We start from the raw sequence: 15,760 nt of genomic DNA on the forward strand, positions 1-15,760 counted from the left end.
TTCTTTATTTTGCTTAAATACACAGAGAGCACAGGTCCTCTTTTACAATGTCTGTGGGATTCACAAATTAAGACAGATGCATAATTAGCAAGTGCAAAAATGATGAGAATTCTTTGTGGACAGCATTATACAAAGAAAAACAATGACACAATCACAAACTCAAACAAAGCCCAAGAAAAATTACAGAAGATGGGGTTGCCCTGTAACGAGGGACATTAGGAGTGATTTCCAAAACAGGACAGTTTACTGCTTCTGGTCATCAATTTCCACAGAGTGTCCTTGAGCTCCTGGTTCCTCATGCTGTAGATGAGGGGGTTCACTGCTGGAGGCACCACTGAGTACAGAACTGCCACCAACAGATCTAGGACTGGGGACGAGATGGAGCGGGGTTTCAGGTAGGCAAATGCTGCAGTGCTGAGAAGCAGGGAGACCACGGCCAGGTGAGGGAGGCACGTGGAAAAGGCTTTGTGCCGTCCCTGCTCAGAGGGGATCCTCAGCACGGCCCTGAAGATCTGCACATAGGACAGCACGATGGGAACGAAACAACCAAAGCCTAAACAGACACTAACCACAAGAAGCCCACCTTCTCTGATGTAGTCTGAGTCTGAGCAGGAGAGTTTGAGGATCTGGGGGATCTCACAGAAGAACTGGTCCACAGCATTGCCCTGGCAGAGGGGCAGGGAAAATGTACTGGCCGTGTGCAGCAGAGCATTGAGAAACCCACTGCCCCAGGCAGCTGCTGCCATGTGGACACAAGCTCTGCTGCCCATCAGGGTCCCGTAGTGCAGGGGTTTGCAGATGGCAACGTAGCGGTCATAGGACATGACAGTGAGAAGAGAAAACTCTGATGTAGCACACAAAAATAAAAAAAAGACCTGTGCTACACATCCCCAGTAGGAGATGGCCCTGTTGTCCCAGAGGGAATTGGCCATGGATTTGGGGAGAGTGGTGGAGATGGATCCCAGGTCAAGAACAGAGAGGTTGAGGAGGAAGAAGTACATGGGGGTGTGGAGGCGGTGGTCACAGGCGATGGTGGTGATGATGAGGCCGTTGGCCAGGAGGGCAGCCAGGTAGATGCCCAGGAAGAGCCCGAAGTGCAAGAGCTGCAGCTCCCGTGTGTCTGCGAATGCCAGGAGGAGGAACTGGCTGATGGAGCTGCTGTTGGACATTTGTTCACTCTGGGCATGACAAACTGTTGAAAGAGAAGATATTGAGAAGTCATGACAGACTTCTTTGAGCCTATCTGTGCTGTTTCCCAAAAAAAACCCCCATAATGACTTCTCTTCCTTTGTAATTCAGCTCCTTTTGTGAGATCAAGTTTGTGCTGCTGAAGAAACTGCCTTTGGAGAGGCAGACATCCTTCTCATTTCATTGCCTTTAGCCTGAACACTAAAAAAAATAGAAAAGGAAAGAAGGGCTCTCTGCCCTTTGTCCACACGAGTGACCTGCTGGTCACCACACAGGCATCCTCTGCTTACCTTTTCTCTGGCAGATCTGCTGATCCCTCAGTGTAATGGTTCTGCAGTCTCAGTGACTTACTGAAACTTGACAGCTGCTTTCCCTTTCTCCTCTAGAACAACCTGAGAGCACAGACCCTGGAAAGGTCTTCATCTTTCAGGTAGCCCTTGCTTTGACTTTTCTGTTGAAATGCTGCCTCTGCTGATGTCCTGGGAGTGATCTGGAGCTGTCAGCCACCCTGATCCATATGGCACTCTCTTGAATGCAGTAGGACCCTGGTCTGACAGTGATCGCTCCTTCCAACTACAGCCTCTCCACACAGAAGCTCCATGTAGAGATTCCTGGGCAGGCTGAGAGCTGACCCTGGCAGGTGGCAGAGTCCCTGCCCCGGCACAAAGCCCCCTGGGGTGCAGGGACCCGGCTCTGAAGGACAGCCCTGGGCACCCCTGGCTGCACACCCACTTTCACGACTCTTTACCTTTTCCAGGGAGAAGGCAGCTGTCATGCCCTGTGCCTCTGATGGTGCAGCAAGGAAGCCCTGATCTGGAGAATGTCCTCCTCCTCCACAGTAGAGAAGTTGGGAGAGTCCTCCTGAGAGATCCCAGAGGCTGTGTAATGTGCCAGCTTTTGGAGATCATTCCAGGAACCACAGCTGCTTTCCTTTGTGAAGATTTCTCCCCCCATTAACTCTCAGCATCCTCCCCCTCCAGTCTACCTTTAATCTCTCTCTGCCTCCCTCCTCTCCTCTCCTCTCGGGTGCCTGCAGGCAGTGCCCTCAGCCCTGCTGCGCTTGGCAGAGGAGCTGCTCCTGGGCAGAGCTGTCTCTCTGCAGCGCTGCCCGCTTGCCATGAGCTCCCTCCATGCCAGGAGCCCAGCCCAGCTCAGCAGCAGAGGACCAGCCCAAGGCAGCCCTTTCTCTGCCCCCTCGGGGCTCCCCCAGGTGTCCCTGGGGCTCCAGGGGAACCTGCTGGGAAACAGCATGAAGTCAGCACTGATGTTCCCTCCCTCAGCTGGGGACAGACACTTCTTTCCAGCAGCTGCATTTCTCAATCAGAGACAGATTGAGGTCCAAGAACAACTTTTTTTCTCTTTTTCTTTTCTTCCTTTTTTTTTTTTTTTTAATTAGACAGGACACCCAGACAATGCCAGGGAGGAATCTTCTTCACCTGTTCTGAAGAAAAGGGATTCAGCTGAATCAATGGAGGCCCCTCATCCTGGGCTTGTAGTCCTTGGGCTAAAAAAGGATTTAGCTCCATCCCAGGCACACCACAAACCCTCAGGAGGTGGGATTCCTTTTGCATCAGTTCACATGTGCCCAATATAGGATCCTGCATGTGAGCTCCTTGTCTCAGCTCCCTTGCTAATGAGTGCAGATGGATGACAGGAGTCAGATGTTCAGACAGAGTCACCTGGGGACATATGAGGTGACCAAGATGCATGCTGGTCACTGCAAGCTCTAATGTTCATAGACACAGAGCAGCATCTGGGGACGTCTTGGAGACTAGTGGGAAATTCCTGTGGCCAACCTCAATGACAGAAGGTGCCCACATGTAAGACAAGGGAATTTGTAACTCTTCCTTATGTCCAGGGCAGCCCATAGAGGGATTCAGCTCACCAAATGGAGTCATGTGGCACAGGGACAGCTGAGTCTTTCTGATCTCCATCAGCTGTATTTTCCACATGTCTCCCATACCCTTCATTGCCTAACCTAACTCAGGGCAGCTGAATCTTACTTTAATTGACACATTCAGGCCTGTGGTGCTCTGGGAGGTGCCAGGGCTCTCCAGCACAACTGCACGCAGCTGGCATGGACAGCACAGGTCCTGTACAGGAACCCCGTCCCCATCCAGACTAGCTGTGGGACAGGCATCCCCCAGGGCATCTCAGACAGGGGCGCTGCCTTTGGGCCACTGACTGAATCCCACCACTGCACTGACGCAAGGGCTGTCCCTTCTCTTTACGGTAGATGCCGGGCAGGGCATGAAAACCAAGCACATCACACCAGGGTCTCCACACGTGTTCCTTCACTCTCAGACTCTGCTGGTTCTTCTCTCCCCTATGGGTTTAACCATCCCCTTGATGATACAACCATGGATCAGGCCAGTGATTTTCACAGTGGGCCTGAATCACAGGATGTCTACAGTCAAGGACATTGTCAACATCATCTCTTCCTTCCTGAGATCAGCTTCACCTCCAGCACAGGCCCTCAGGGCTGCAGAGACACAACAGACAGCAAAGCCCTCTCCTGCTCACACTACACAGCCCAGCTCTGTTTATCGCTGGCCCTTTGGAAAGCAGGGTTTGATTTCTTTGAGAGGACCTCATTTCTTCTTCACACAACTATCTGCCATCCACTTCAGCGTGTCTCTGCTCTGAAGCAGAGCCTTTGCACAGCCGAGGTCTTGAGCCCAGGAGGCTGTGGGCCTGCTTTGCTGCAAGGGCACACTGCTGGCTCTCGGTCAGCTGCTGCTCTACCAGAACACCAAAGGTACTTCTCTGCCAAAGTGTTGAGAAGCTCTCAGTCACTCAGCCCCCAAGCTGTACTGGTGCAGAGGACTATTTCTCCCTGTGTCCAGGGCTTGCTTTTCCCTTTGATGAACTTTGTGGGGGCCTTCTCTGCCCAGTTTTGGGCATGCCAATGATTATCACAGTATGCCTGAATCAAAGGATGTCGACACCGTGGACATTTTCAACTAATGCAAATGTTGTTTTTTCTTGTGGAAACCAGTGCTAGCCTTGGGTGTCGTGACTGTGAAATTATAGGCTCTCATCTCCCAAGGGGAAGGAGAATAGAGGAATTCAGGTGACAGACCTCAGAGGAGCAGACTTTGGCCTTGTCTTGTGACTTTTCTGGGAGGAGCCCATGTGAGCAGCACAGAAGGGCAGCAGAGGGTCTGCAGTACAGTGGTCTGCAAGGACAGTGTCTTTCACGTACCAGAGTGTGGTCATACCCATACGCAGGACAACAAGCAGAGCTATCAGAAGAAGAGCTGGGGGAAACAAGACACTCATGGAGAAGCTCCACAGAAAATAGGAATCATGAAAAGGTGGATGCAAGAATGAAAACAAAGGAGGAATTGAAAAACATGGTTGGTTTTCGAAAAGCCAAAGCTCCCATAGAGTTGACACTTGCAAGGGATTTGAAGGGCACAACAATGAGCAGCTACTCCTTCAGGAACAGTGAAACAGTAAACAAAGACAATGTGTGGTAACGGCTGAATTTGCAAAGAGTAGGTGTAGATAGGCATGAGGTAGTCTAGCCCTGCATCTTCACCAGCAAGGTCTCCCAGTTCCATGTGCCTGAGAGGCAGAACCCCACACAAAATCCAGCAGTGGCTGCAGATCAAGTCAGGGGCTACATAGGTAAGGTCAACCTTTGGTCGTCCATTGGACCAGATGGGATGAATCCAAGGATGTTGAGAGACCAGGCTGATGTCAGAGCAGGGCTGCTCTGATCCATTTTGGATCATTTTGCGTGGCTGGGCAACAGCTCTGTGGAAATGGCCCTGGGGCTCCTTGAGTTTTATCAGGCCAAACAAGAGCCAGCAGCAAAGGTGGCCAACAGCATCTGAGGTGCTATGAGCAGGAGAACAGCCAGGAGAAGTGATTATCCTGCTCTGCTCAGCACCTTTTACACCACACCCTGCCCAGTGACAGTGAGACAAGGGCAAACAGGAACCAGCTCACTGGAGGGCCACCAAGGTGGTAATCCTTCCATTGTCCTTCAAGTGTTTGTGTGATTTCCCTAACAGCAGCAGCATATACCACAACGAAAAACCACTAAAGCAACAACATCATTGATCTGCCTAAATAGAAATACCTGCACTGGAGCAGTCTACATCTGTGGTAGCCCCTCTGGGCAATGACAGTGGAATCAAAGAATCACAGCATCACAGAACAGTAGGGGTTGGAAGGTTTGAAGAGGTAAGACCTGTTCAGATGATGTTTAGACTTCTGTGACACTGACTGTGAACACATTCATGGGAGGCCTTTACCCTATTCACAACCAGTAACCTGAAGCCCTACGGCTACCTCTAAGTGAAGGTAGTCGGGTAGAAAACACTGAGGGAAATGTGCAAGACAAATTGTAGCAGGGCTGAGCAGAGAGGAAGGATCACCTCCATCGACCTGCTGGCAGTGCTCTTCCTAGTGCAGCCCAGAAAGACATTGGCCATCTTTGATGCCAAGGTGCAAAGCCTGGAGAAGAGAAGGCTTTGGGTAGAGATATTATCAGCCTTCCCACATCTTCTTGGCTGTCGCCATGAAAATCCATCCAGGCTCTTCACTATTGTGGGTGATGGGAGGATGAGGGCCAATGGCATCAGCTGAAACAAATGGGCAAACCTTTCTCCCTGTCAAGACAGGCAAACACTGGAGAAGATTTCCCAGAGAGCTTGTGTCATCTCCACCCTTGGAGCTTTTCAATCCCAAAATGGAGGAAGCCCTGAGCAACCTGGTCTGACCCGACAGCTGGCCCTGCTGTGAGCAGGAGAGTGGACTAGAGATTTCCTCATCTTCCTTCCAGCATGAACGATTCTGTGTTTCAATCCACCATCTTTCTTTCATGAGGGGAGGGAAATCAGTCAGGTTCCTGGTGACCACAGAAGTCAACCAGAAAATCCCGTCAGATGATCTGGGAGTTTCTTGTCCCACTCCAGGCATAGTTACTCAGGTGCAGGGCTGCAAACAGCCCTGATCCTTTCCATTGCTTCACCATTTCTTTTTCCCTCTTTTCCCACTCACAAGTTCTTCCCCTTGACCATCCTTGTACCCTCCCATGCAAATAGCCCACCTCTATTTACCCTTTCCTCCATGGTCCTCGTTTGGCTTCCTTTGTACTTCCATTTGGCGTTTCTGAGCTTTTCACCATGGGAATAACCTTGGTGAACAACGGCATTGATCAAGTGCCTACCTTTTATATCACAGGACACAGTAGTGTCCTGCGATTCCTCATGCTGCTATCTTGTCAGAGGCACCACATGTCAGGGAGAGCCATCTGCACGCACACATGACCGACTGGACCAATGGAGCTTCATTCCTGGGGGACCCTGGAAAACTCTGGGATTCAGCAAATAGAAAGCTCACATAGTTTTACAAGGAGAAGTGGCCAGGCCTTTCCTGGGGGCAGGATTACCCCACAGATGAGGGCATGCTGTGACCTGACTGGCCGAGGACTGACCCCGAGGAGAAGGGCCTGGGCATTACGAGGGATGCAACTTTAGCCAGTGGCACATGCGGACCGTGAATTGGACTAGCTGCACACAGGGCTGCATTAGGGGGCACACGGCCACCCAGACAAGGCATTTATCAGCGCCCTTGACCCAGCACTGGTGTGGCCACGTCTGGACGTGTGTGCCTGTGTGTGGGGCTCTCTGTTCTGAAGGAAGGAGGACGAACTGGAGAAGCTCCAAAGGTCATCAGCCAGGGTGGGGTTTGGGGCTTGTTTGGAGAAGCTGATGGAGCTGGGCTTCTGTACCTTTTGAAGTGGAGGCCCAGGGCTCTCTAGCAGTAGCCTGCACCTGCTTGAAGGGTGGCTTCAGAGATGGTGGAGCTTTTCCTGGTAGGGGGAAGAGAAGGAAACCTCAACAAAGTGCAGCTTGGAAGGTTCGGACTGCATGTGAGGAAAAAGAAATCTCACTCAAGTGGTTGCATTGTGGTGCAAGAGGTCACCCAGAGGGAGTCTGGATCAGCCCATGGCTTTGTGTTTCAAGGAACAGCCGGTGAGAGTGGAGAGACATCAGTACAGATATGGAAATGCCGGGGTGAGAGCGATGTGGGAAAGCATCATGGGTGTCTGCAGCCTGCAAGGAAAGAGGTGCAGGCATGGGACAGTGATGGTCAGCCTGCAGCAGAGATGGCCCAGGGCTCTGGCAAGGCTAAAAAGCCCAACAGCACCAAGGTCTTTCTCCCCTTGGCTATGGCAGTTGCCTCTGCCACCGAGGCCCACCAGAAGAAACTTTATTTTGAGGCTCTGGACTTGGTTTCTTCTTCACCATCACATGGGGGAGCCTTTAGGTGTTGCACAGTTTCCCTACACTTGGTCTTGCTCACCCTCACACCCCACTGCCCCCAGGAAGAGCCCTGAGCCACACCTGAGGGGCAGGATCTGCCTTCCCAGGGCCTGAGGGTCAGGTTTGGCCTTGCTGCTTCATCAAACAAAGCAACAGTTTTCTCAGCATTACAGCCACCTGCGCTGTGCCTTTGCCTTCCTGCAATCACAGCCTCCAGCTATCTCCTCTAACGAGTCCCTGGGGAGACTTTGTCAGCAGTGGCCCTCAGTGGGACCCATTAATGCTTCCATGTACTTTGAGTTTTGCTTCTGACTCCTTGAGCAGTTTTTCAATCTTCTCTCAGTATCTGAGGTTCGTGGACTCAGAGCTAAATCCACCACGGGGCTCATTAAAGTACAGAAAGCCCTAACGAGCTATCTCTCTTCCTTCAATTTCCTTCAAGTCTTCAATACTTCTACAGCTAATTGGAGTTTCTTTTCATAGTGTAGTTAAGAAGGAAGATTTCAAAGAGAACCTAATAATTTCTTTATTACTATTACTATTTTAAATTTATTTTTCAGTTTAGAGAAGGGATGATGGAAGTCTTCTGCAATTGATATTGATCCAGAAGGTCTCCTCAGGAGGTCTGGATGGCTAGGAAAAGCAGTCCCTTGAGGTGACACTGTATGGACATCCTTGCTCCTCACCCCCACAACCCCACCATCTCTCTCATTGGCCAGCTGGGATTTACATCACTTGTCCTTCCATCAGACTTCTCCACTGATCTCTGCAGCTGGATGTTACAGCTCCATTGCACCAGCTCCCACCCGATCTCCCTAGAGACCCGGCTGCACCCAGGCACAGAAGGATTTTTCCACTTTGCAAGCAAAGAAAAGTAAAGAATAATCATGTTTGATAAACACTAAAACACCCTCTGCAGCCATATGCCAAGTACAGGCTGCCTCTAATGAGGTTGCTCTTCTACGAGGGATAATCGTATGAGAAATAGGTACAAACAGATAGGTATAAAGAGTTGGCCACAGGAGACAATTAGACTGAAGGACAGGGAAACTTTTACCTACATGAAGCTCGAAGCAGCAGCTGGATGAGTGACAGGGACCTGAATGAACAAAGAGTAAGAGAAGGAGAAAACGGGAGTATAACTGAAAAGGCCTTTGTCTAGACAGTCTGCACCAGAAAAGATGACTTTAGAAGTGGTCATTGTATCAGGACAGGAGAAAACATATGAAAGATTAGAGAAATTAAGTACATCGTATAACAGGCAGAATAGTGGTAATGAAGTTACAGGGGAAGATTGAGATTTCTTTGGAATATCCTTTTTGACATGTCATGGGCTTGGTAGAGGTCTCTCGTGAGAGAGGACAAGCCAATGTTGCACCCAACTCTGAAAGAAACCAAAAGGGCAACCCCGGGAACTACAGGCTGTACCAGCTCAGTCTGGTGAGGAGCAAACCATCGATATCTCTTGGGTGATATTTCTGGGCACCTAAAAGAGAAGACCATGTCCAAAAGCAGCAAGCCTGGACTTTCAAGGAGCGAGTAATATCCTTTGTGCAGGAGGGGAGGAGAGTAGATGTCGTTCACTTCAACTTCAGCAAGATTTTTGACACGATCTCTCTTGTACTCAAGTTAGGACAGTACAGTCTGGAAGGGCAGACAAACGGATGGTAAAACACCAGTTGGATGATGAGGCTGGGAGAGCAATGGTGAAGGGCTCATACCCTACCTGGAGGCCACTGGGACATACTGGGGGACTATGGGGCAGCACAGGAAGCTCTCCTGGGCCCTGTTCAGTTTAGCACCTGTATCCATGACCCAAAGGAGGTAACTCCCACCATGTTTAACAAGAACAAAGGCTGCATTCTGCACCTGGGATGAAATAATGCTGGACACAATACAGACTGGCAGAGGAGTGGCTAGAAAGCAGCCCTGCAGAAAGGGATCTGAAGCTGCTGGTCGACAGCAGGCTCGATGGGAGTCAGCAGTGTGCCCTGGCAGCCACGGGGGCAAACTGCATCCTGGGGTGCGTCACACACGGTATAAGCAGCTGGTGGTTATCCCACTGTATTCAGCGCTGATGCGACCTCAACCTTGAGCTCTGTGTGCAGTTCTGGGCCCCACAATGTAAGAAGGCTGTGAAGGTACCCAAATGTGTCCAGAGGAGGGCAACAAAGCTGGGGAAAGGGCTGGAAGGCATGTCCTGTGAGGAGCGGCTGAGGACTCTGGGTTTGTTCAGTTTAGAGAAAAGAAGGCTGAGGGGCGACCTCATTGCTCTCTACAGGGTCCTGAGGAGGGGAAGTAGAGAGGGAGGTGCTGAGCTCTTCTTCCTCATACCCAGTGATAGGACGCACGGGATGCTTTGTCAGGAGAGGTTTACACTGGACAGAAGGCAGCAATTCTTTCCCAAAAGGGTGGTCAAACACTGGAACAGGCTTCCTAGAGAGGCGGTTGATGCCTTGTGTTTAAGTGTTTAAGAGGCCCATCGGTGTTTAAAAGGTGTTTGGACAATGCCCCAAATAACATGATTTTTCTTTTGGTCAGCCCTGAAGTGCTCAGGTATTTGGACTAAATGATCATTGTAGGTCCCTTCCAACCAAATGATTCTATTCTATTCTATTCTATTCTATTCTATTCTATTCTATTCTATTCTATTCTATTCTATTCTATTCTATATATACACCTGTAGAGGGTGGATGCCTCCAGAAGCTCTGCTTGGAAACTCAGCCCCTGGATACCAGCCTACCCAGTTGCAGCCACAGCTCCATTCCAGATGCTGGTACAGACCACCCCAGTCACACTCACACACACGCACATGAACTCTTAAGTCCAGTCACTCCAGTCTCTCTGGTTCTGGCACTAATGGCATATGGGCTGTCTGACCTCCTGGTCCTGCTCCGGCTGCTGCACTCACACCACCGTGCTCACATGTTCACACAGAAGATTCACTCACATGGAAAAGAGTTAGAAGTTTAATGAGAAGACAGGACAGACTGCACTGGTCGTGTCCTCCCCTAAACTTCCCATAATAAGTGGGACAAGGTGTTCATTCCTCAGGAGCCTGTAATTTGGGTTCCCATCTGCCACTGTGCCTTTGTGCTCTTCTTGGTTTCTGGAGATGGGTTCCAGGTGGTTCTCCTGTGATGGGTCTGGGAGCAGATGGGCAGGGCATTAACATTTGATAGCAGATCATGGGAATTGCTGTCCAGAAATGCATCGTGATAAGGCAAAAAGCTTTATTGTTACACGGGCAATGGCTTCATTCCGGGCCAGTATCACGGTCTTGTTTCTTAGACTATAAATGAACGGATTTTAGAATGGGTACAGGACAGTGTTTAGCAAAGCCACCATTCCGTTTGCCTGCGAGGAAACGTGTTCTGAAGGATGCACATAGAGAGCAATGCAGCGCGCATAGGCAATGGCCAAGGTGGTGAGATGGGAAGAACATGTAGTGAAAGCTTTTTTCCTCCCAGAGGCTCCTGGAAGGTGTAGAATACAGAAAAGGATGCCTGTGTAAAATGCCGGAGTTAAACATAAGGAATCCAGCATGACAAATGATAATAAAATAGAGTCCATTTTCCCAAGCAGGCTGGTGTCAGAGCAGGACAATTTGAACAAGGGGGAGCTGTCGCAAAACAAATGGTGGATCTTCTTCGAGCCCCAGAAAGTCAGCTTGTAGAGGAGGACCAGAGAGTAACTCAAGAGTGTGGTGCCCATGACCCAAGCAGCAACAACCAGGTGGATGCAGAGCTGAGGCTTCATGATGGCAGCATAACGCAAAGGCTGGCAGATGGCAACGTAGCGGTCAAAGGACAGGACAACAAGTAGAACAAACTCTGTAGTGCCCAGGGCAAAACAGAAATAGGATTGGGCAAAGCAGCTGCTTAGTGAGATTGTTCTCCTACCAGAACCCAGGATCACAAGCAATTTGGTGCTTGTGGAGGATGTAAACCAGATTTCCAGGAAGGACAGATTGCTGATGAAAAAGTACAGGGGGGGTTGCAGGTGGTGACCCACGCGCACAAGGAAAATGATGGTTGCATTCCCCATCACTGTTGTCAGGTATATGAGCAGAAGGACCAGAGAGAGAAATAGCTGTAGTCTTTGATCAATCTAATCTAATTAGATCAATTAGATATTCACAAGTCCATGGGCCCCGATGGGATGCACCCGAGAGTGCTGAAGGAGCTGGGGGAAGGCATTGCTGGGCTGCTCTCCATCATCTTTGAAAGGTCCTGGAGAACAGGCGAGGTGCCTGAGGACTGGAGGAAAGCCAACGTCACTCCAGTTTTAACAAAAGGCAAGAAGGAGGAGCCGGGGAACTACAAGCCAGTCAGCGTCACCTCCATCCCTGGAAAGATGATGGAACAGCTCGTTCTGGGCGTCATCTCAAGGCATGTGGAGGAAAAGAAAGCTATCAGAAGTACTCAACATGGATTGACCAAGGGGAAATCATGTGTGACTAATCTGATAGCCTTCTATGATGGCATGACTGGATGGATAGATGAGGGGAGGGTGGTAGATGTGGTCTACCTTGACTTGAGTAAGGCGTTCGACACGGTCACCCACAGCATCTTCATAGGGAAGCTTAGGAAGAGTGAGCTTGATGAATGGACAGTAAGGTGGACAGATAACTGGTTGAAAGACAGAGCTCAGAGGGTCATGATTAGGGGCGCAGGGTCTAGTTGGAGGTCAGTGACGAGTGGTGTTCCCCAGGGGTCAGTACTGGCTCCAGTCCTCTTCAATATATTCATCAATGACCTGGATGAGGGGATAGAGTGCACCCTCAGCAAGTTTGCCGATGACACAAAGCTGGGGGGAGGTGCCTGACACACCGGAAGGCTGTGCCGCCATCCAGAGAGACCTGGACTGGTTGGAGATCTGGACAGAGAGGAACCTTATGAGATTCAACAAGGGCAAGTGTAGGGTGCTGCACCTCGGGAGGAATAACCCCATGCACCAGGACAGGTTAGGGGCTGACCTGCTGGAGAGCAGCTCTGTGGAAAGAGACCTGGGAGTCCAGGTGGACAACAGGATGACCATGAGCCAGCAATGTGCCCTTGTGGCCAAGAAGGCCAATGGCATCCTGGGGTGCATCAAGAGGAGTGTGGCCAGCAGGTGGCGGGAGGTCATCCTCCCCCTCTACTCTGCCTTGGTGAGGCCACACCTGGAGTACTGTGTCCAGTTCTGGGCTCCCCCGTTCAAGAGGGACAGGGAACTGCTGGATAGGGTGCAGCAGAGAGCTACCAAGATGCTGAGGGGACTCAAACACCTCTCTTATGAAGAAAGGCTGAGGGATTTGGGTCTCTTCAGTCTGGAAAAAAGACGGCTGAGGGGGGACCTTATCAACACATATAAATAATTAAAGGGTGTGCATAAGGAGGATGGGGCCAGGCTCTTTTCAGTGGTGCCCGGGAACAGGACAAGAGGTAATGAGCACAAACTTGAGCATAGGAAGTTCCAGCTAAACATGAGGAGGAACTTCTTGACTTTGAGGGCTGCAGAGCCTGTGGACAGGCTGCCCAGAGAGGTGGTAAAGTCTCCAACTCTGGAGACATTCAAAACCCACCTGGATGCGTTCCTGTGCAACCTGCTCTGGGTGACCCTGCTCTGGCAGGCGGGTTGGACTAGATGATCTCCAGAGGTCCCTTCCAACCCTATGATTCTATGATTCTATGAAACCCACTTTCCATGCTATGGAATGTCACTTCAGTGCTGCATGTACATTTGGGTTAAAAAGAACAGAAACAAACCTAGAAAAAAAACACGCTGGGCTAGTTTTTTGGAGAAGCAGTTTCAAAGTGGCAAAGCAGTTCAATACATAAATATTGAGAGCCAAGTTCACATTTCCAGCAAGGGGAAATGTCCCAATTTGCTAATTAAACTCTTTGGCCCATCCTGCCTGGAGTTGTACAGCAGTTGTGTCACACAGTAGCCAGTGTCAGAGGGAAGAGGGAGGCAGCGGGAACTGGAATGGTTTGGGCTCAAATGGAACTCAGACCCTGAGCTGGCAGGACAACACTGGCCGCAGTCGGACACAGGTTCCCTGAGACGACTGTGAGTTCAGACCATGGGCGTGGAGGATGCACAAACCTCTTGAAGTCCCATCTCGGCAGCGGAAGAGGAAGGGTTTGTGCGAGACATGGGCATGCAGGGAACGAGCAGTGTGTGCATAGCAATGAGCGTGTGAAAGGCAGCAGAAGGACCTGAAATAGCAAGGGGTGTCATGCTGAAATGTCAGAGGTTGAATTTTCACTCTGAGGCAGCAGAATGAGGAGGACATGCACTTCAGCGCTGGGTTGTGGAGCTAAATAGAGGATTCTAGCATGTCTGGGGCTTGCAAATCTTGGGGGATAAATGAGCATTGACAAGGCTTTTGGAAGAAACCAAATAGTTTGGAGGGGACTCACAGGAACTGGCAAATCCACAGAACTCCACAGCTTTTTTTTGGAGCTAAAGAACCTGGCACAGGCATGGGACAGTGTAGCTGCGGTGGGCATGGCTTTGGGCCTTGACACCCCAACAGACCTGAGTAGGCTTCTGCCTCTTCCACTGAGACCCATGAGAAGGCACTCGCTCCTTAAAGCTCCAGCACCTCGTTGCCTCCTCACCCACCCACCACAGAGCCTGCAAAGTGTCCTCCTGCTGACCAGTACCCGGCTTCACACACTCACACATTACACAGAGCCCTGAGCATTCCAAGAGGGAAAGGAGCTCCCTCCCCAAAGGATGGGGGTCAGGGCTTGGCCATCCTGCTTGGGGAAGCAAATCAAGGGCTTTCACAATGACTTCCACGTTTAAATTTCTTCCTGTAGCAAGTGTCTCTGACATCCTTTCCTGCTTCACCAGCCCCCAGGGACAGGAACTTTGTCTGCTCATTCCCTCCTCGGTCTCTTCAGAGGCGGAGATCAGCAGGGCCTGCTAACACCCCCAGAAACATGGAGGTTTCTTCTGACTTTTACTTCTGCGGGGGCTTGCTCAGTCTTTCAGGATCTGCAGTGCAGGAGCTCGGCACCAGAGGGCTCATTAACACGCCAAACGCCCTAAGGAGCCAGCTCTGAGCCTAATTCTCCTTTAGTCTTCCATTCTTATGGGGTTCATGAGAGAGGTGTCAGGAGTGGAGTCAAAGTGAAAAGATGCCAAAGCCAAGAGCCCAAGTGAATGAAATACTGGATTTTCAATAGCCAGTTCTGCATTAACACAGTGCTGCAGCTGGGTTACAGCACTGTCCTCTTCCTGAGGAATTTGAAAAGTCACAGAATCACCGAATGATAAGGGTTGGAAGGGACCTCTGGAGATCGTCTAGTCCAACCCCCCTGCCAGAGCAGGGTCACCTAGAGCAGGTGAAAGTCTTCCCTACAAAAGTCTTCTCTAGGTGCTGATCCCAATGATACCACCTCATGTTATGTACGGCTCCATCCTCCTTCTGCAGAGCTTCATTGATGGGCAGTTTTCCTGTTTCTTTCATGGTGGTTAGCCTTCCCTGCCTTTTTGTATTGTATGCATATCAAATAGTGTCAGAAGCAACACATTTTTCCTCCACACCTTCACCCATTTCCGGCTGCAGTCTGAGATATTTCCCCTCTTGGAGCAGACATTGTGCAAAGCTGCTCCATGTAGGGAAACCCACTTTAGTGCTGCATATTCGTTTGGGTTAGAGAGAAGCACCAAAGAGAAACGACAGTCTGTTTCTTCTGTCAGTGAAGAGAAAGACTACGAGCCAGCAGTTTGCCCAGGTGGCCAAGAAGGCCAACAGCATCCTGGCCTTTACCAGGAACAGTGTGGTGAGTTGGACCATGGAAGTGATCGTCCCCCTGTGCTGGGCACTGGTGAGGCCCCACCTGGAGTGCTGTGTCCAGTTTTAGGCCCCTCACTACAGGAAAGACGTTGTGGGGCTGGAGCGGGTCCAGAGAAGGGCAAGGGAGCTGGCGAGGGGTCTGGAGCACAAGTCTTGTGAGGAGCGTCTGAGGGAAATGGGGGTGTTCAGCGTGGAGAAAAGGAGGCTGAGGGGAGACCTTCTTGCTCTCTGCAACTCCCTGAAAGGAGGGTGTAGAGAGGTGGGGGTCGGTCTCTTCTCCCAACTAACAAGTGATAGGACAAGAGGAAATGGCCTCAAGTTGCGCCACAGGATGCTTAGACTGGATATTAGGAAATTAGGAAGCACTGAAAGGGTTATCAAATATTGGAACAGGCTGCCCAGGGAAGTGGTGGAATCCCCATCCCTGGAGGTATTTCCAATTAGACGGGTCAACGTAGCGCTTAGCAACATGGTTCAGTGATGGTTTCTGTCAGTG

The 15,760-nt window shown here is 50.6% G+C and overlaps 2 protein-coding genes across 2 annotated transcripts; both read right to left on the reverse strand.

Moving 5' to 3' along the window:
* Positions 1 to 215: 215 nt before the first annotated feature.
* LOC141737392 (olfactory receptor 14A16-like) lies at positions 216 to 2,715 on the reverse strand. Its single transcript, XM_074572081.1, has 2 exons — positions 1,937 to 2,715; positions 216 to 1,192 (listed from the first exon to the last, which is right to left on the reverse strand). Exons 1-2 carry the CDS (start codon positions 2,094 to 2,096, stop codon positions 216 to 218), a joined length of 1,137 nt encoding a protein of 378 aa, XP_074428182.1. The 5' UTR covers positions 2,097 to 2,715.
* Positions 2,716 to 10,778: 8,063 nt separating this feature from the next.
* Positions 10,779 to 11,516, reverse strand: LOC141737421 (olfactory receptor 6E1-like). Its single transcript, XM_074572114.1, has one exon. The coding sequence runs from the start codon at positions 11,514 to 11,516 to the stop codon at positions 10,779 to 10,781; it is 738 nt and encodes a 245-aa protein (XP_074428215.1).
* Positions 11,517 to 15,760: the final 4,244 nt, after the last annotated feature.

This window comes from Larus michahellis, unplaced genomic scaffold (assembly GCF_964199755.1).
Source record: "Larus michahellis unplaced genomic scaffold, bLarMic1.1 SCAFFOLD_117, whole genome shotgun sequence".
NCBI classification, from domain to species: Eukaryota; Metazoa; Chordata; class Aves; order Charadriiformes; family Laridae; genus Larus; species Larus michahellis.

Bases quoted from the DNA above. Each gene is read 5' to 3' on its own strand.
- LOC141737421 (XM_074572114.1), bottom strand. From the start codon at position 11,516: ATGGGGAATGCAACCATCATTTTCCTTGTGCGCGTGGGTCACCACCTG.
- LOC141737392 (XM_074572081.1), bottom strand. From the start codon at position 2,096: ATGATCTCCAAAAGCTGGCACATTACACAGCCTCTGGGATCTCTCAGG. The intron at 1,193-1,936 runs GTAAAGAGTCGT...CTCTTTCAACAG, and splicing joins CTGCCTTCTCCCTGGAAAAG to TTTGTCATGCCCAGAGTGAA.